The 22,116-nt window shown below is 39.8% G+C and overlaps 1 protein-coding gene across 1 annotated transcript in view; it reads left to right on the top strand.

The window, feature by feature from the left end:
- The window catches only part of camkvb (CaM kinase-like vesicle-associated b), a 53,244-nt gene that overhangs the window by 18,297 nt on the left and 12,831 nt on the right, over nucleotides 1–22,116 (top strand). The window contains exon 2 of the mRNA XM_053483654.1: nucleotides 20,544–20,645. Coding sequence (XP_053339629.1) covers nucleotides 20,551–20,645 — 95 coding nt within the window. The 5' untranslated portion in view covers nucleotides 20,544–20,550. The remainder of the gene's footprint in view (nucleotides 1–20,543; nucleotides 20,646–22,116) is intronic.

The raw sequence follows: 22,116 nt of genomic DNA, 5'->3' as shown, positions 1-22,116 counted from the left end.
AATATAATTTAGACATTCTTTTAGTTTTATACTGTATATTATTAGACATTATCAGGAATCTTATCACAACTATTTCAGTTCGACTTCTTCCCCATTATAAGGTTCAGAATGATGTTTTACTGCTGATTATATAAGACAGAGCACCAAAAAAAAAAAAAAAAAAAAACTCTTAAAGCTTCATCTGGAAATTTCTGAAAACTTGTTGAAAGTCTAATTAATTAGCGCTACTTAAGCTTTGATTTCCGAAGGTTAAAAGGATGATGGCTTTTGAAGAAAATTGCTGAGATGAGCGAGTGTTTTTGGCTTGCTTTTTCCTTATTGGCAGTGGCACCGTGGGCCAAAGATATATTTCAAGTCTTGTGAAGTATATGACTTTGGCCGCCTAGTCGCAGGCTAATGTGTTTGGAAGCTATGTCCAATCTAATTACAGCAGCACTCGGCTCTTGTACACTATCCATAAACAGAACACTCGCAGATCCGGCCTGGTTTACTCCAGGAAGTAAATGAGAGAGGTTTTTTTGGTTTTGAATAAAAGAAAGAAATTCCAATTCTGTAAAAGATAAACTGCTATATCAGAGGATAAGTTGTTTTCTCTCTACGAGGAAGAAGAGGGACTGATGATGAATGTTTATAGACGAGCGACAGCCATTTAGTTCTTTTAAAATAAGCCATTTTGTTATTTCAGTTATTAACAGTGGTGATGGTTTATGGAAGGAGTCTCCAGTTTCAGCGGATCTTAAGCCAATAGTGCACGTCAGATTCGTCACTGGTTGTATTAAACTACATCCGGTGCAGGAGCGCTACATGACTGCATTTTCAACATAAATCTAATATAAATTGTGCAAGGCCTGAGGTTCACATCGGAGGAACAATTACTTCCACCAGCAGGTCTAACAAAGATAACACAGCACTACCCATTGGGCACGGCAATGCAGCGCAGTAATTCCTAATAGAAAGATTGATTCCTCTTTAACACCAAAAGAAGTCAGCGTTTATCACACAGCTGGAGCCATTGATTTGAAGTTAAGTAACTCCTGCTGTGCTTTTGTGTGTGTGTTTTTCTCCGTGCCTGCAGGCAAGCTGATTCTATTCGGAGGATATTACTGACCTGAAATGCGAAGTCCTTCTAGCTTTTACAGTTTGTCCAGTTTTCCAACGTTTTCTGGATTAAATTACACCGACTGCAATCCATTTCCTCCCAAGCAAAAGCTGTTTCAGTAAATAAAAACTGGACGGCTGTAAGTAAAATGCTATTATAAAGCAGACAGCGCCATTTCTGAAATCTGATTGGCTGAGTTTCGAATTCCCTCGATTTTCAAACCTTGTTACACTCCGTTCCTTTGCCCTGTCCTTAGGACACCCCGATCCTGATTATGTAGAGCTGGAAATTACCTAAAATAATCCTTTTCATTTCTTGAATTAAATCCATATGACAGATTAAAAAACAAACACTGCAGCCAAATTTCTTTTTGTTTTGATTACTGTGGGTGTCTCATGCATCATTTTGTTATTGTCACATGTTAGATAGATAGATAGACAGATAGATAGATAGATAGATAGATAGATAGATAGATAGATAGATAGATAGATAGATAGAAAGGTCAATAATTTTGTCAAGGAGTTTGACAAAAGTGTGGACTTATATGCCAGGAATTACAGCCATTTTCATACAAACACACCCCATTTGGGGGCTTATAAATAATGGAACAAACTACCATAATTACTAATATAAGGACTTTGATATTTGGATGAAAGTACTTTGCATTCGATGACTTTCTGAGGTCTCGAACCCACGGACCTTCCCTCTCTTGAGATGCTTTGCCAGGTCTTTACTGCAGCTACCTTCAGCTGCTGCTTGTTTGTGGGTTTTTGCTGCCTTCAGTCTTGTCTCGTGTGAACACCATGCTCTGTTGGGTTGAGATCAGGTGACTGATTTGGTAGCTCTCACTGTATGTTTTAGGTCATAATCCATCTGCAATATGAAGCAGTGTCCTATCAGTTTGTTGTGAATCTGAGCAGGGAGTATAGCCCTGGACGTATGCTTCAGAATTCATCTTGCGACTTTTATCAGCAGCCAGGTCATCAATGAACACCAGTGACCCTGTTGCATTGGCTTATGCCATAAAACTGCCTCCACTATGTTTGACAGACAATGTTGTGCTTTAGATCAGCTGTTCCTTTCTTCCCATCTTTTTAAAACAAATTATTTTTAGTCTCATCAGTCCAAAGAATCTGGGAAAGTTTTCTGGCAAAGTTTAATCTGGCCTTTCTGAGCGTTGACCGTGGTGTGCACCTTGTTGTAAAGCCGTCTCTTGAGTGTAGACTGTGACAGTGATACAGCTACCTGCTCATTGGTGTTCTTGATTTGGATAGATGTTGTTAGAGGGTTTATCTTCACCCTGGACAGAATTCTGACATCGTTCACTTTAGTTGTCTTCCATTGTCCTGTAGGCCTTTAGCTGTATTGGCTCCTCTCAATGTTGTTGCTTTTTTTCTGATGGGTTTGTTTCTTTTTAGCCTAATTATGGCCACTCTCACTTGTTTGGAACCCTACTGTTGAGAGTTCGAGTGAACAGCCACCAAATGCAAATGCACACACTTAGTACCACCTCCAGGCCCCCTTTATCTGCTTGATTAGTAAGGAGGGAACAGGCCACCCCTGGCCATGCAACTGCTTGGCAGATATTTGTTAGCTCCCCTGTGCAGGTCTGTTGTTTCATGGCCAGGATGGAATAGTTGTAAGTGTAGGGTGTGGTACATGGTAGACTTGGGGGGCAGGGGAGTACAGAGGTCAACAGAGGAGAACCTGCCTCTTGGCACCTTTAGTCATGACAAACTCACTATAAAACCCACATTCTCATGGCTTAATATAAATCATCTCGTTCATATATAACATTACTCTGTTTTATGTAGAACAATCTCCTACAGCCCTTTAGACATGGGGGAAAAAGTTTGTCCTAGACTTGTGTAAGCAAAGCGAACTTGATGTCTGTGCAGGTGTTTCGAGCTGCAGGTCATCGTACACCTTCGTTCTCTCAGTAAATAAAGCAGCTTTCGAAGCCCTCTGGAAAAGAAGCAAAAGAGCAGGTAGACGCCTCCACAGCAGGCCTGCTGACCTCTGATTCACACTCCTTCTCCAACTTCTAGATCCCGGAGCCTCTGAACATTCATCACCACACATCCTATTACTCACCACGATTCTTTTGTGAGCGTATCTTAATGAATGCCACATTTTTCTAATGACCATTCTACAAGCTAATCAGCCCTTTAGGCTTCACGAGCTTTGAGATATTACTGGAGCATATAACCGTCCGTAATCAGGGAGCAGTACGCCAGGAACGAGCTTCAGAATTACCATTAATTTGTTAGGCTATTGATTTTCTTCTTAAATTACCTCTAGTGCCTTGGAAAATGGCTTGGAAAATGAATGGAGCCATGTTTCAGTTCCTAAATACAAATCAATAGATTTGATTTGAGACACAGCTATGAAACTTGTTCTACAGAAATATATGTACGTAGAAATGCATAAAGTGGAGCTACTGTATCTATTGCTACCAGTGTAATTGTGTGTTTAATGAAACCCCACCCGGTTTTATATCACATACAGTATAGCCGGTTTCTTCACCTGCCTCTAGCTTTGTATGGCACGTGTATCTACGTTCAATCCGGACCTGCAGAGATTTGAATGGAAGTTTCTGGTGGGATGTTATGAAAGAGTATGGAACATGTAGCTGAGAAGTAGGATATATTCAAATTATAGCACTGGGCTGGCGGGTCATTTAATCGGCATCCAATTAGCAGTACCTTCATTTTCATAGTCCCTAGGATTTATGGGGACTTTTTAAGTTAAATGCAAGACCTTACTATCTGGGAAATTCTCACTGCAATAGTTACAATTGACACTTTTTTCTCCTTATCCTCCTTTAAGCTTTAGTTTGACTCTTTATACAAAACCTGATGCATTCAGGGTTGAATTGTGGAACGTAATAATAATAATAACAGCGATGGTGGTGATGGCGATGAAGGTGGTTAAGCTGTTGGACGCCCAATCAGAACGCCCTGACTTGAAGTTTAAGCATTTATCTCCATATGGGTGTCTGCTTGATTTTTGTTATTTTTGTGTTAGTAAACCACTTTTTTCCATTCAATCAACCATCATTGTCCTGTAATGCTTTTATGAAACTTTATCCTGTTTGTTTGGTGTGTTGCTCTCAAACTTCTAAAATTTCATGCGAACTTACGAGAATCCAGCAGCTAGTGAGGTTTGCAGGCATTTAAAAAGAGGTTTTGCTGTGGTTAGGATTGGTGTTGAAATAAACTTAGACTTGCTAAAATTGTTTAACTGAGTGGCGCACTAAACATCTCATATACTCCTATTTTAATTATATAATTCCTGCTGGTGTAGGTTATAAATTCTTACTAGTTATCAATATGTTAAAGAAACGTGGCGGTTTGAGATCTGTGGCTTAGAGGCTTGAGTTTTGTCTCTGGTGTTGGAGATTGTTGGGTTAAAGCCCATCCAGCTCTCTAGGTTATAATAATTAAGAGAGTTGCGTAAGTGGTAGGGTGGGTGGGGTTACAGAGGGTGTGAGTGATGGAGGTTGGCGGAGACTCAGTCCAAAGCGGGGTAACAACTGTCAGGCCAAGAAAAACACTGTCACCCATGTTTTGTTAGGTGTCTCAAACATTCCCACGTCTCCTTTGTTTGCTTTTCCTCCCACCCCTTGTTTTCACCCCCTATTTCCATCTCATTAAGGGGAAAAATGAAGGACAACAACTTAGATTTCCAGTTTGGCACGCTCGAGTGTCGCAGCAGCAGCAACGACACACGTGACATCAATGACATCGCTCGAAGGTAAAATAAATAATTTCATTGATGTTACATTGATGGTGACTCCTTAAACCTTCCATTATTGTCGCAAGGTCGACGTTACACAAAAAAAAATAAATCTGAAAGAGTTCAGAAAGAGAAGATGAAGCAAGCTGAATAAAAGCAGGATAAGAACATTCAAATTAAATTAAGTTCTAATTTTATTCCCAAACATTCCTGAAACTTTGGTGGCCACTTTGCAGAAGTAGAACAGACTAAAACTTTCACTTGGTTTTGGCCTGGTGTTAGTCTGGCAGCATCACCTGCAGCTTCCTGGTCCTGACTGTAACCACAGGGAAGGAGCTGAAATTAAGAACCACCTCAAAGTTCAAGATAAACCTGTCTTAGTTTTAGGCTTTATTGCAGTTTCTGGTTGATCCAGGACAAAATCCACTCATGCTGTTGGCCACTGATTCTGTTCTCCCACAAAGTGATTGGAATAACACTCCATAGTGCTGTGTGTTGTGGGTTTAAATCTGTGTTTATCCTCAGTCTGAATGAAATAACATTAATGAGCAGTTGTTGTGGTTTATGTTGTGGCAGAACAAAAGCCCATCATACTTATACCAGGCTTACACCCCTGCAGTGTAGTGGTTAGAGTGCTGTCCAAGGGCGGTGAGTCTCATACTGTAGGCTCCAATCTGTCAGTTTCTTTTTTCCTTTTTAATTATGTCTAGATATGAGATTTGTTTTAAGTTATGGGTGACACAAACCAAAAGTCCAACATCTCACACCGGTATGTACAGTAGTTATTTATTAACATTTGGACACCAGCACCACTCTTTCATAGGGTGCTGGTTCAGATAATCCGTTCCCGCCACCCAAAAATATTACCAATATTACCAATTTCCAACACAATAATCATTGTTTTTTTGCATAGAAAAACAATCCCAACATTTAGAAAAGACACGTTAATGAAGTAAAATATGAAATAAATCGACATTAAACCTCACTTGAACTTCATTTATGATTCCTCTTGGCGCTAGCTGCTTTAAAAACCAAACTGAAATCGCCTCCATTTTCTTCTTGCTCCGTCCTTGATAGCATTCTTGGGACCCATGGTGCTATGTCTTGTACAAATGCAAAAAAAAAAAAGCACAAAAAAATGTAAACTTGCTTTTCTTAGTTTTCCACTGAAGAAAAGCCAAGCGAACAAAAACCACAAGTTTTGAACGGACGTGCTCCTGGACGTATGCGCAACTTACTGTAGCCAGCGTTCGCTCATAAAATTCATGAGGCGTTCATATGCAGAGGTACCACTGTATAGCCTCAGTCTGAATCAATGTGCTCTTATAAGGGTGCTTTCATAGTGCAGTGTTCGGAGGAACTCTCTGTCAGGGTGAAGCTTGTTGGTTCAAACCCTTTTAATGTTAGTTCCCTACTTATAAACCTGAAAGGTTTCAAGCTTTATAAATTTATCTTGTATAACAAACCTCCAACATGTCACTGCCGAGCTCTTTTGTACTGTTGTGGTTACAGTACTGCCCCCTGGTGGTGGTTGTTAAAGGTTCAAATCAGCTTCAACTAGTTAATGTGAAGGTTGCTTCAGGTTAAGTTGTTTGTTTATTTATTTAATGTGGAAGGAAAGTCCAATATTTCAGCCCTAAACCCAGTTCTCTGTAGTGTAGCGGTTAGAGTTACACACTGCAGGTCTCAGTTTCAATTCTGCTTTTGGTTAGAATGGTTGTTTACATTTACATTTAGGCATTTGGCAGACGCTCTTATCCAGAGCGACTTCTACACATCTGAGCAGTTGAGGGTTAAGGGCCTTGCTCAAGGGCCCAACAGTGGTAACTTGGTGGTTGTGGGGTTCGAAACTGGGATCTTCCGAATCGTGCTGAGCTACCCCTGTTTGCGTCATTATTTTAGTTGCAAAGCAAAAGACATACACATAACCAGCACCCTCTTCTGTAGTGTAGTAGTTAGAGTATCGCCCCATGGTGCTGAGAATCAGAGGATTAACAATGCTTTCAATCAGTTTCTCTCTTAATAACCAGAGTCTAAGAGATTTAAATTTTGTCAGTTTCTGTTTAATAACCTGAATCTAAAATAAGCACACATTCATTTCTTTTTAAACCAGTGTTCTATTGTGAGATTTGTTAGAATTTTTGGATTATCCAGACACACGCTGAATGTGTGTCACAAAGAGCCGGTGAGGGAAGTGAGGGAGCACATTAAGAGAGGAAGGCAAGGACAGGTCTACAGAAGCATCTTTGTGTCTGTGGTTTATTTTTTTAAAGTCCACTGTCTTCCTCCAAGTCTCCTCTTGGTTGTCTCTCTTCAACCATCTCAAGTCTCTCACCGTCACCACCCACCAGCATGAGGTTTCCCCTGTACGACTAAATCCTGTTTGTCTTTTAAAAGTGGAACAACTTTAAACACACAAATAAAGGTAAAAATAATTGTAAAACTAAATAGAAACTACCTTTTTACATTTTTTTTATTCTCTATAATACTAGATAATAAAGTCAATGCAGATAATACATTCCCGCCACCCAAAAATATTACCAATAGTACCAATTTTTGGTTATAATAAAGAAATCTAGACATTTAATTAAGCAAAGTCCAGACCTTACTGGCTGGTGGATTTGGTTAATTCAGTATAAAAACTTGAGCAGCCCAATGAGGAGAGAGAGAGGTTGTAGACGCCTTCCAGCATTCACACATCTGTTTAACACACCGACTGCGCAGGGTGACGTTTCACGAAGGTTTCCCAGAACAGTGATCATCAGTTGATGTTAGTGTGCAACATATTAAACACCAAAGTGACCCATCGATCGTTTTGGGAGCCGGTCACCAGGTTAGTTTTTTGGACTCGCATTTTCTTTCCATGTTATTCCTGAAACCTACAGTATGAGCAAACACCTGTCACATGTGGGACAGCAACTTGGATTTCCCTGTGAAATGTCTGTAAATAAATAAGCGGGGCCATGAATAATTATTAGTGACACCAGACTATAAGCTAGTTGAGGGAAAATAGACTACGAGCAAAGATGTTTCCTCTGTGTATAAAGCTGTAGTCTCCATGTGAATACCAAATGCAGAGAATCTAGCACCTCATGTATACCCCTGGGGAACTAAAGAGATGCCAAACAAGTGTTAAAGGAGATAAAGCTTCTTGTTCTGTCCCTAGATGATGCCTTGAGGCGTACACTGGCTTCTCAAGCGGTACACTGCTGTGGAGCTCGGATACTACGAGCATTCGCAATACGCTTCTATTCCTGGCATTCAGTGGCACTGATCCTGATGTGGGTGCATCGTCAGTCCCTCAGGTCAGGTTTTTTGTTTTTGGTGCCATTTTCTGGATTTGTCACTGGAGAAGTTGTTCCCGGCAAACAAACAAAAAATTCTTTACAGTAATTGGTGTCCATTCTATCAACATGGCCAAACCTTTGTGACTGGACTTGTTCCATGTTACCTCTGGTTGACTTCATTACAAATGTGATAACAGATGGAGACTACTGATATAGACAACGTATGTGGAACACTTTAAGTTTGGTCAGGTCCATATTTCAGAGGTACAGAACAGAACTGGACGGACGTACTCTGTTAAAACCTGTATTACTTGTAAGCTTCAAACTCTGAAAGAAAAAAAAACAATATTTTTAACAAGTACTGTAGCGAGAAGATGATGTCCAACTGGCAAGCTGTCCAAATTCAAGCTTGAAATTTTACTACAGGGATTGGGAATAACTAATACTCAGCATACCAGAAGGAGAAGAAGAACACACAGTGCTCACATTACTCACATCCCTTAGGCTGGGACCGCACTACATGACTTTTACAATCGTAAAAGATTCTCAAAAGACTGGTACTGTACACTAAACGAGTGGATCCTGCAGATTTTTTTATGATAACCTAAAAACCCATTCATAAATAAAAGAAAGGTTTTCTCTGTACATTGGTCAGAACCTTTGATTAATTGGAGGACCAGAAACCAGTCTCAGGAGAACTTTAGTCTGTATGTAAAGCAAAAGTCTCATTGAATTCTGTCCAGCGGTCGATTTAAGACGTGCTCACAGTTTGACGGGTGTGCATACTCTGTCAAAACTTACAGTTTGTAATCCTAAAACACTCGTAAACCAAATAGAATTTTCCCATAAGAAATAATGGAAACTCAAATTATTCAGTCCACAGCCCCAAAAAATAAATTCATAAAAATAATAAGCACAAAATGTAAGTAAAAAAAATAAATAAAATTTAACCTGCACTTTACCTTTGTTGTTAAGAAACAGCACATGTGCGCTGTACACAAGCGCTTACAAACACAAAATAAAATATGTTTTACGCACACACACATGCACTAAGACCCAGCAGGGGAGACAGTTACCCACAATTCCGCAGCACAAGAAAGAGAAAAAATGTTGGCTTAGTTGTGATCATATGACGCTCAGCGTCAAAACAAGAAGCGCATGTGTGATACATGATACTCGGTACTCGTAAACCAAGACTTGTTCGTTTTCCAAGTCAAAATCTATAAAAAAATCTTTGCTCGTCTAGCAGAACACTCGCAAACCGCGTTAATCGCAATTTGAGGTTCCACTGTATTTAGATATCTGCCTAAAGTTTGACCTGGGAGTGTATTTGTCTGACGATGAAAGAAGGACAACTTAGTGTAAACAAGGCGTAAGATCCTCATCCTTACAGAATGGGATTTTTTTGTATTAATAAGTTAGACAGAGAGTTCTGCTGTACAGAGAGACACACAGACATGTACGTGGGCTTCAACCTCAAATAATAATAATAATTATAATATCACTGATTACATTAAAGATTAGCAGATTATTTTTAGATTTAACCTTTTAACTATTTCTACAAACTCTTTAACTAAATAAATAAATATTTATGCATTAAATAAAAATGCATAAATAATTAAATGAATGAATAACTAGGCCTGATCATGGTTGAGTGAATGATCCCGCCTCCTCTGTGTTCATTGGCTACTGACGGTACGCATTCACAGATTTCTGTGGAAACTTGCCACGCCAACTGGCCGCAGGTTGTGCTGACTGGTGCGGACTAGGATGGACTTGGCACGCTTTTAAAACCTGTACAAAATCCTGTGTAAAGTTTTGTAGTGTGGCCTCAGCGTTGGCGGCGGGTGAAGGGCAAGTCAATGTCGTTGACGCTGCACTGTGAGGTATGCACTGAAAAACGAGAGAAAAGCTAAACCGCATCCACTTAAATTCAGCAATTAACTTCTAAACACACACAAACATACACAACTCAAAATAGTCGTCTACACTCAACCCGTGTGACGTACAGTACCATATCCGCAAACAAATGTTTTGTTATTTTTTTTAATCCATCTATCTTGTTAGAGACTAATAATGCGTATCCGGAGCTCAGCTGCACTGTGTTTTAACCTGAGAGGTGTCTGTAGGCTTGGCGTTCGATAATCATAGATTTATGTGCACGAAGAACGGCATCGCTGCGGCGCACGGCGAGAACGAGACGGAGCCGTTTCTCAAAACCATCGCACTTTCACTGACACTCTGGATGACGGCAAATCCATCTCTGGTGCTCCGACCTGGCCGGAGTCCATGATGACCAAGCTGTGATCTATTTTTATACTCTCTATAAAGCGGTTATATAAAGGACTATAAAAAATATGAGATGCACACAGGAAAGAAATCTATATTGCTTCTTGCTCCCTGTGGACGGCCGTAAAATATTGCGCTGGCGCATCTTGCATTTCAATCTGAGTGACATAATGCGTTTCCTAGCTGATCTGACAGTAGATTGAAGTTCTGCTTTAAGCGTATGTATGTGTGTGAGGAAGAAGATTTCAGAACTCTACATCTTTGCAGAGATAAATCATGAAAAAAAAAGAAATAAAATAAAAAAACATCTTTCTGATTTGAAGTCAAACCCAATGCCTATATTACCCCCCCCCCCCCACTCCCTGTGACACCTGATGGAATTTACAGTCAGTAATCGGTCCTCGGGGCTCCATCTCCGAGTCAGCAGTCTAACAGGGCCTTCAATTAGCGCTCACTCTGCGTTCGCGTCCAGCGCCGCCGTTATTTATACCCTTCCACCGCTTCGGATATTTCATGCGATGCCGAATTTTATTTTATTGCCCGCGATTTGCCGACGCAGCAAAACGGAGAGGTGGAGAAGATGAGATGAGATGAGAGTCGCTAGAGCTCTGACGTCTTCCTGTCGCATAACACGGCGATGCTGTACATCATTGTTGGTGACGGTACAAAGAGTAAGAGCTGCACAGTCAGAAAGGGAAGCGATGGGTGCAGGTACGGCAACATCGACCATGCCAAAAAAATTTAAAAACTCTCTATACGCTCTATAGCTGGAATTTGACCTCAGGATGTTTGCAAAGGCATCTTAAGCTTACAGTATGAAGTCGCTCCAGCATGTCACCTCAGAACATTAACAGCCATTAAAATATATACTTTCTATACTGTACATCACATAGGTTTTACGATTGATTATATCTCAAACAGCGCTGTATCTGGTTAAATATAATGTAGTGATCATGAACACATAATCGTCGGATAGCCAGATAGCTTGTTGGTTACAAAATACAGTACCTTGCTAAAGTATTGATACCCCTTAACCTTTTCATATTTTGTTCTTTTACAACCACAAACATACTGTTAACGTATTTTATTAGGATTTTATGTAACAGACCGACACACAAAGAGGCACATCATTGTGAAGTGGAAGAAAAATGATTAACGGTTAAAAATTTTTTTTTTTTTACAAATAAACATTTGAAAAGTGTGGCATGCGTTTGTATTCAGCCCCCCTGAGTCAACACTGTAGAACCAGCTGTTACTGCTATTCCAGCTGCAGGTCTTTTGGGGCGTGTCTCTACCAGCTTTGCACAACTAGAAAGTGAACATTTTTAAATGTTCTTCTTCAGGAAATATCTCAAGCTCAGTCAGATTGGATGGAGAGCGTCTTTGAACAGCAATTTTTAAGTCCTGCCACAGGTTCTCGACTGGATCTAAGTCTGGACTTTGACTCGGCCGTTCTAACACATGAATATGCTTTGATCTAAACCATTCCATTGGGGCTCTGACTGTACCGTATGTTTAGGGTCGTTGTCTTGCTGGAAGGTGAACCTCCGCCCCAGTCTCAAGTCTCTTGCAGGCTTTAACAGGTTTTCTTCTAAGATCTCCCAGTATTGGCTCCATCCATCTTCCCATCAAACATAAATATATTCAATATTTAAGATTCAAACAACTTTATTAACCCCAGAGGGAAATTGCTCTGTCTTAGTCATACAGTTGCATTGATTAATTAAAAAAACTTGAGACAAGGAAAAGTAAAAATACAAGAAATAAAAATTGAAAGAAAAATACAGTAAATAGAAGCAAAAATAGAATTAAATATAGCACACTTTTTACATATTGCACAAAAAATATAATCTGTATACTGATATTGCACTTGAAATGTTGTATAAGTGAATAGAAAATAATATTGCACAAGTGTACTGATAAGATATTGCACTTGGACTTGAAACTTATCTTGAGTTGTGGGAACAGTAGTGACCGATAGTATTATTGAGCATTAACTACTGACAGTCCCTATCCCTTAGTGAAAGCGTTACTGAGATGAGTTATATAGTTTAATATATTATTAAAAGAGCGAGTTCTGGGGGGAACTTTCTTTTATTTATATGGATGATTTACATGGGCTTGGGTTGGGTTTTTAATAGATCACCGGTGTGATGATGTGAATTGACTCTCACACGTCTTCAGAAAAAAAAAAAAGACTGAGTTATAAGTTGCTGGCCAGTTGGACGGTGACGTGTAAGAAGGCACGTGTGTTCCTCCCCTACAGGGTTACAGCAAGAGAGGAGAGTTCTGCTGCATTCTCATACATAAATGTTGTGTATCTGTGTGTGTGTTGGTGTGTTGTGTGCTTTGTGAAGCTACACTAATGTAACACGAGGATCAATGCCTGCCGCACTTTTACAAATGAAGTGCTGCAAAATCTCGACACACTTCATTTCCTCGGCAAAGTCTTTCATTGGCTTTTTAAAATAGCCCCCATTATGCTCGCTCTATGTATGTGTGTGTGTGTGTGTGTGTGTGGCATGCGTGTGCGTACGTACCATGCACTTCAGACCAAAGGGAATGCCGATTATGGTTGCGCCCATTATCTTTGCTTTCGAGCGCTTCTGGAGGAGTCGTGCTAATACGCTTTCACGGCTAATGAAAGAAGAAAAAGGGGATAGAAAAGCAACAAAAAAAGGAAAAAAACACGTAGAGCAGCAGCATGTCTGTCTGCAGTATGGAGAAAACACATCCTCTCTCTTTCTCTCTCACACTCACACACATACTGTACACATATCTGTATCTCCTATGTATTATTAAAGACCCTTGGAGCAGTTTTCAGTGTTTGAGACGTGCTCCTGCGCCTGCTCACACACATCGCTCGCTCAACCCGGGAAAGTGTGTGACGCATCTGTATGATGTCGACTGAAATATTTATTAGTTTAGCACAGGAAAACAACTATAGCGTCATTACATTTTAAATATATATCAGTGCTTTGGAAATAGGGGGCGTCGCCTCTGTGTCTGTCAATTACAGTAAAGGAGGTGTGGCTTCCTAATCACTAAAGCACTTTAATACTCATATGATTCATTTGCGTGAAATAAAAAAACATTTTAGCATGTTTAATAATAAGATAATAAGATGACTGAGGAAACATCATGCATTTCTCTATTGCAACTGTTGGATTGGAATTTTCAGAGAGGACCGTATAACACCTTCATAATACTTTACAATACTTTATAATACTTAATGCTTATCTTCTAATCCATGATTAGTTTTATTTTGTAAATACACATACATATTTATATTTTATGAGATAAAAAGAAACACTTTGCTAAAAACAATTTCATGTCCTTTTATGTTTTAGTGTCCATAGTGTTTATTTTTAAATACAAATCTTTCAACGATTTTAATTGTCATTCAGTTGAAACTTGGCCAATTTAGATTTCACATGAAAAGACATGAACCTGAAATAGTGTATTATTTTAAAATGCTAAATTGTTAAGATATTGCAACATGAATTCAACATGATTATGGACTCTTGCACGGCATGCTTTAATTCAAGCAACAATTTTTAAAGGTCATATGCTTCGTAAAGCTTACACTAATGTTGGTACAAATAATTTGTATTTTAAATGATGTTTGTTTGAAGTAAGACAGTATAACGATGAAAAATGGCCATTTCGGGGCACATATAAAATCATCTCTTCAAAACAGCTAAAGTTAGCAACTTCTTAGGGAAGAAGGTTTGATCATTTTCATGCTGCTTAAACTTCAGAAGTAGCTTCTTTGGCACTCACACATTTTTCTGTATTATGTATACAGTAATTCCCCGACTTATAAACGAGTTCCGTTTCCGGGAACATGTTCATAAGTCGGATTTGTTCGTAAGTCTTGTACACCTTAGACACAAATATACAATGAAAAGCATAAAAATACAAACACTTATGTTTGTCGTTTGATTTCCGAATTATACACTAGCGAGACTGCACCTCCAAATTATGAGGGGAGTGTTACGTGTGATGCGGTATTGAGAGCCACGCCACAAGATGTTTTAATAATAAGAGACCTGACACAGGGCTTTAGAGTGGGTCAGTAAAATAGGAGAGGTGAGAGTGCTTATGATACACACGGGAAGACCTTCCTGTTTGGAGATGGTGTAGGATTATTAATTAAGGGACTTAAAAGAAACAAAAGAAAACTGATAACACAAAATAACCAGAGCATTTTATACATTCAGTTACACACTGAAAATATTGTATATAATTGCAAATATCAGTATCTAGTGCACTGCAGGGTCTATTTTTTGTACAGTTAACGTGAGCTACTTGCGCGATTTGTAAAATACTTAATAAATCACAGGCTCAAACTGGAATTTTTAATGGATTGACAGAATTATTAAATACATTAAATTGAGTTAAATCGACACTTTCCTGTATTCACACTGGTTGCTGAAAGGAGACACATATTTATACAGTATATATACACACATATCCACACGCTTTAGATGTCTGTACAAATTATGCCATGGACAACGTGATTAGTCCACGCTGGAGGAGAAGGAGGTTTACACACAGGTGTTGTAGCACAGCATGTTTTCGAGGAGTCTAAAAGAAAAGATGAAAAGAAAAGAGTCTCTGAGATGGAGGTGAGCGAGATCTACTGGACTCGACACCGCAGAGGCTCCTGATGTAACTCGTATGTGACGGAGAGTAAGAGCGCTCACCTTCTGAAGCTCACCAGTGAGCTCGAGGAGGAACTCTTCGCCCCGAGCAAGACAGGCAGGGAGGAAGAAATAACAAGGAAAAGAAACGTCAGGACACAGAAGGACGAGGAGACGAGGAGAAACGAGAGACATGGACGATGTCATGTTACACATGTTAATGATGGGAGAAGTCGCAGGTCCAGCCATCAGCCTGCCTGAAGCATCTGAAGATACTGTGAGAAAACAAGCCCAGAGGCTTTGATACAAATATCTACTGTATAGTGTGTGTGTGTGTGTGTGTGTGTGTGTGTGTGTGTGTGTCAGATTTCTTTTAAAATGACTTCTCAGAGGCTTGAGCTCTTCATGTCCTCATGACTGAGAAAGCAACACCATGAGTGAAACACGACACGGAGATGTCACAAGCCATGTGTGTGTAGGTGTGTGGGTGTGTATGCACACACCAAAAGGGGGTGGAGTAACAATAACGAGTCAGAACTGCACACACTTTGATTAGTTTGGAGAATGAACTGCTGCAGGAACAGGACAGAATGTGAGACAGCCGAGTTGAGAACAGAGAACCCCACAGAGAGAGAGAGAGAGAGAGAGAGAGAGAGCATGCATAATAAATAATGCTGTAAAACTTTCTCACCTTGGCTTCTCCATCTCACATCACTCTCATGACTGTTATATCATCACCTCCTTCCTTTCTCTCTCAGCCTCAGGTGAAGGCAAAAAACGAGCCGTTCGTACACTGACTGCTGGAACAAGTGGAAACAATATTCACATGGACAGCTGAATCCGGAAAAAATCTAATCTAACGATCCACATTAATCTGAATTATTCCAATAGAAATAGGATTTTTCTTTTTTTATATATAAGGTTAATCATTAAATTACATGAATAATGTTTTAAGTTTTTGGGAGCAGTGATAAAAAAAACTATAAATAAATCAAGAACAAAAAATACCTCCAAAGCAAGCAAAGTGCATGCTAGAAAAAAAAAAACTTTTATTTTTATTTATTATCTCACCCTCTGTTACAGTCCTGAAATACAAAAAAATTGGGAAAAAATGCAATGCAAAAAAAAAAAAGAAAGAAAGAAAGAAAAAGAAAAATATATAGGAGTCTTTGTCATTGTTTTTGCTATTTCATAATTTTAAAGTATCATAATATAGATATTAACCTGATATTTACTATGACATCACAGCTCGATATAAAGGAATGTGAGATCAAACAGCACTTCAATTGTTTGGTTTTTTACGACGACTCCTGCAGAAGATCAAACAGATAGGACGTGATTGCAGGCAGACTTTAGCTACTTGTTTTTCTGTTGAAATGACATTTAGACACTAAAATGCACTCCAGACCACATCCATGAAGCCTACTTTAAAATTATTGGCACCCTTGAAATCACAAAAAAAACTTATTGAACTTGAAATCATTGTTGTTTGAATTTTGCTTAAAATAATATTTAAACATAAATGCTAAAAAAATATTTTTTTTCTTTAGAAAATCTCCTGGAGGATTTTTTGGAGATTGAGACGGCTCCTGAAGGAACCCAAACAGCTTTCTACACAGAACATACAGATGGCTGTTGATCTGATTTAATTCGTTTGGACTGATGAGCATCTCTCTTTTTCTCTTAGCCATGCTCTCTCTCTCTCTCTCTCTCTCTCTCGGTGTTCTGATTTCGTCGCTCTGTTCTTCTGAGACTGAGACTCTGCAGCGCTCATGCACTAAAGCCCTGGTCACTCCGCTTAATCGTTCTCCACAGAGCCCTCGGGTCAGAGATCAGGCGTTCTCTTAGGAGTTTGGAGATATGGAGATGATGCCGGATAGTTTAGTACCATCATGTACACCACAACCTCTGCGCACATCTGTACCATTTCTATAGGGGTACAAACATATATTTACATTATATGCACAAAAATATTTGGCCAAACCAGCAGTAACACTGTACATACATATACTTTAATATGGAGTCGGTCCCCCTTTTGCAGGTGTAACAGCTTCCAATCTTCTTGGAAGGCTGTCCACAAGATGTTGGAGTGTTTCTGTGGGGAACTTGTGCCCATTTGTTCTGTAAAGCATTTATGAGGTCAGGGCTCTGTGTTCAGTCAAGTTCTTCCACACCGAACTCATCAAACCATGTCTTTATATTCCTTGCTTTGTGCACTGGGGGACAGTCATGTCCGAATAGAAAAGGGCCTTCAACAAACTGTGGACACAAAGTTAATAAAAAGCAGAGCATTGTCCAAGATGTCTTGGTACGCTAAAGCTTTAAGATGGGGATAAGGGGCCTGATTAATTGAAACACCTGAATTCAATAATTAACAGGTTTAGATAAATACATTTGTCCATGAGCTATGAGTAATATGGATAGGAATCACCAGGAACGTCCCGTTTTTTTTTTTTTGTTGTTACAACTTTAAGACCTTGAACTTTAAACAAAACAAAACAAACAAAAAATTCGCTTGCAGGGTTTAAAGAAAAAGGCAGATCAGAGGCTTTTAAAGTGTAACTTTTGATAATGTAACTCTATAAAAATGTCTTTGTGTTGCGCCACTCAGAAGCTCGTTCTCTCGGCACTGGATGGGTTCCTGTATATCCGAGGCTCATGGTCTGATCACCGCTCATGGCTGATCAAGCTGAGAACCAGACAATTCCATCTGCAGGCTTATTGATACTGTAGGTGCATTTTTTTGGTCCTCCATTGGGACATTGTGTTACAGCCCTATTCTTTCTTTCTCTCTTTCTATCTCTCTCTCTCTCTTCTCAGCTTGATCTCTTCCTTTCTTTCTTTCTTTAAAGTTTATACCGTAATTAAACCCAAAACAATGATGATTACCGAGGCAGGAAATATACTTTTGAGTTTTTAGCCAGACACTTGATGCTGTAGGGTTACTCTTAGAAATGTACTGGACCTAAGGGACCTTTAGATCTCTCTTTGTTGCAGAGTAATGGTTTCGTGACGTGTGTACAAAAACGAATAGCCTTCATTTAGGGTCGCTTGCAAGCGCAGGGTCAGGGCTAAATAACATAAAATAATAGAGAAAAGAACAGTTTTCACCTGCTGGGACGAAGGCTAGTGATTGTGTTGAGAAGAAGGAAATGGAGAATAGTGCTGTTAGGAGAAGGGTGGGTATTAGGGAGATGAGAAAAGCTTTTTTTCGATTTTTGGATTGAGGATAAAATGAGGAGTTTCATGGTCATTAAAACTGATTTGTGCAAGAGTTTATTCATTTATTTATTCGTCTGAATGGAGAAGTTATCCGTAGTAACTCCGCTGATCGATTCGGGGAGTTTTGTTACGGAATCTGGCTGATCACAGCCTTTTATCTTTCTTTAGGCTTTTTACATGACACGCGAGCTCATTGATCTGGAGCGAAATTTCAATTTGCCAGAGCTGAGGGCTCGGGGTCGGAGACAGAAACGAGCTCTTAGTGCCTTTAAATGCTTTTTCTCTTTGTTCTTCTCTCTTTTCTGAAGCTTATCTGCAAATCCTGCAACATCGATCGCCATTTCTGTCCTCCTGGGGACCCGGAGGCCTCGGAGTCAGAGCGAGATGATGATAATGCAGTTATGCAGCTGAGCGCGTGCCAGACAGTTCATTTATACACACAGTAGCATAAGCACACACACACACTCGCGCACACACTCGCACACACAATTCTATACGGTGTCATCATTATGAAAACAAACCATTTTGGTGTGTGAGTGTGTAGGTGTGTACACATTACAATAAGTAAACAATCTGTGTCACACCGTTATAGAAAAACAATTAGTCACTGAGTTCACCCTGAGTTCATTTTCCTGGAACAGCGTGAAATGTCTCATATCACGGTTCTATCCATTTATTGTACATTGACTTTTAATGTCAAGGAACATCTGTGGAACAACTTCCTGTTCTCACCTACATTAGAAAACTACAGTCAGTACATCATCAGCCCACCCTCTCTCTCTCTTTCTCTCCCCCTCTTTCTCACTCCCTCTCTCTCTCTCTCTTTCTCTCCCTCTCTCTCCCTCTCTCTCTCTTTCCCTCTCTCTCTCTCTCTTTCTCTCTCTCTCTCTCCCTCTTTCTCACTCCCTCTCCTTCTCTCTCTTTCTCTCCCCCTCTCTCCCTCTCCCCCTCCTTCTCTCTCTCTTTCCCTCCCTCTCTCTCTCTTTCTCTCTCTCTCTCTCTCCCTCTTTCTCACTCCCTCTTCTTCTCTCTCTTTCTCTCCCCCTCTCTCCCTCTCCCTCTCCTTCTCTCTCCCTCTCTCTCTCTTTCCCTCTCTCTCTCTCTCTCTTTCTCTCTCTCTCTCTCCCTCTTTCTCACTCTCTCTCTCTCTCTCTTTCCCTCTCTCTCTCTCTTTCTCTCTCTCTCTCTCTCTCCCTCTTTCTCACTCTCTCTCTCTCTCTCTCTCTCCCCCTCTCTCTCTCTCTCTCTATATATATATATATACATCTTTTCTGAAGATGTCTGGCACTGGAGACTCCTTCCATAAATGTTAAATAAATGTCTCCTTACAGAACACAGTATGTCTGGTTTTAAAATGTGTTCATGTTTTCCACCTTTGCTGTCCGAGTCCCAGTGGACGAGCTGTTGCTATAGAAACAATAACGTGCCAGAACGAGCATATTAATATAAACCTGCACCACTGTCAGAGACGCAGTTATAGAGAATTAATCAACTCCAGTCAGGGTTCTATCCTCACATAATCTCAAAAAGAATTTGATTATAATAGCAGATTTTATTTTAACTGTTGGAGACATGCTGTCTTACCTGCTGAGCATTTAATAAATGTTCTAATAATGTTCAGATCGAGCTGCTCTGTTAGAGTCATAATATCTTTTATTTATTTGTCTTCATTTTTTTGTTTGTAATGCCCTATATAGTGCTCTCTCTCTCTCTCTCTCTCTCACTTTCTCTTTGTCTTTCTTTATTTTTTTTTGCTGATTTTGTAATTCTTTGGGGTTTTGAAACTTGCAGTTCGTTTCAGAATTTATTTTGGGAATTGTCTCTTCACTTCTTTGTCTCCATCTTCCTCTTCTCCCCTGAGTCCTGAGTCATTCTTTCTCTGTGAGACAAACATGCACCATCGGCGTGCCCATCTCCGGGCATTTGGAGGTAAATTAATTTCGCTGGCGGGTTCGAGTCCCATGGTACCGCTGGCTATTTCTCTGTCTCCCGAATTTGGAAGCTTTGACGTTAACGCTGTTCGGGCATCGCAATTCATTTCCCCCAATGGGAAGGAACGATCCTGGAGATGAGCCATGAGTGACATTGTGTGTATGATATCACTCACAGTGATGGGTATTACGCTATAAATCATGTGTTTGTTTGATTGATCGATTTATTCAGGGTGTGTGTACGGGTTTAAATGCCATTTATATCTCCTCTGTATTTTTTTATAAACCTCTCAGTTATTTTCTCTCTCTCTCTCTCTCTCTTTCTCCCTAGGAAGGCCATGCCGTTTGGCTGTTTAACGCTCGGAGAGAAGAAGGACTACAACAGTCCGACGGATATCACCGACAGATATGATCTCGGCCAGATTGTTAAATCGTAAGCATCACTGAATCCATTCAGATAAAACAATGAATGGAAATATTGTTATATTCACAAGAAGTCAAAAGCAAAGCAATGTAAAATGCCATATTTAAAATTTGAAGCTTTTGTGTTACTGGAGGAGTCCAGTAGGGGGCACTCTTGAGAATTCAATTAGACAGTTTTGCATAAATTAAACAAACTTGGCGAGGAGCTTGGTTTCCGTGTCGACATTTAAGACGGTATTTATCTCCCCACCAGCTGATTTGACTGTTTAGCGGTAAAGTCACATAACACAGGTGTGCTGATCTTCATCGTGACTGCTGGCTGTCAAAAGCAGATAATTTGGTCAATTCATCCAGTTCCCAAACCCCTACACATCTTCTTATACAACAATAGAGAGTGAAGCTCAGTAGTGATGGCCAGATGAAGCCTCATATAGGTGTCCAGGCTTCCCAGCCAATAGTTTACCAAAAGGTTCATTCATGAAGCTTCATTCAAGGGCTCGTTGTACTGCCATCCAGTGGACTAATTTTGTGTAGCAACTAGATCGTAACATTGCCAGCAGCACAATTACATAATATGTACTGTACTTTACATGCAGCTGCACCGGTCAAGGAAATGTTTATGCACATAATCAACGTCTCTGAATCTTTGAAAATTAACTGAAGTGCACGAGCCTTTACTTAAGCACTGTCGGTCACGTGATTCCGGCAAACGCGATGCTTCGTTTGTCAGGGAACCGACACATGCATCCAAGCTTCATTTGGATACGCCAATCATGCATATTAGTTCGGTGTGTAGCTTGTGTACAGCCTCATGAATTAACATGATGTGAACATAAGAACATACATACTTGCAAGATGCAAACATTAAGTCACAAAGCATACATTAAGCATTATGCACACATTAAGTCACAAAGCCCCATGATTGGGTAGTGTCTCTCTGATTGATGCAACCTGAGAGCACTGCTGGTCTTTCCTTTCTTTGACTCCTGGTCCTGGATGGTTGTGGCCTCAAAGGCAGATTGTGAATTAGAATCTGCTTCACTACTGAACCTACTTACTTTTTTCCTTAATAAAGTCTCTCATCTCTAAAGGTGGGATTAGAGCTGATTTATAGATGGTATATAAAGTACCCTTTTACAGGGTTCCTATAGAGCTCTTCGGATGGTTACCAGATTTACCTTTTTCTTTCGAGGGGATTCTCCTTGGGAAGCCATCTGCTGATGATGCTTTAATGTTTATTCAACTGGAACAAACTCAAGAAACCCAAATGGAAACTTGTTTTTGTTTTTCTCAAAAATGCCAAAAAAGAGCAACTTCCTTATGTCTCACACTCTTTGGAAAAAAAAGAAAAATACACCGTATTGCCAAAAGTATTTGCTCAGCTGCCCTCACGTGTATATGAACTTAAGTAACATCCGATTCTTAATCCATAGGGTTTAATATGATGGAGCTGCTGTGGGATTGATTTTCAGTAGATGGGC

Source organism: Clarias gariepinus, chromosome 23, assembly GCF_024256425.1.
Source record: "Clarias gariepinus isolate MV-2021 ecotype Netherlands chromosome 23, CGAR_prim_01v2, whole genome shotgun sequence".
Taxonomy (NCBI): Eukaryota; Metazoa; Chordata; class Actinopteri; order Siluriformes; family Clariidae; genus Clarias; species Clarias gariepinus.
The sequence above is the reverse complement of the archived record's forward strand: the minus strand, read 5'-3'. Positions and strand labels throughout refer to the sequence as shown.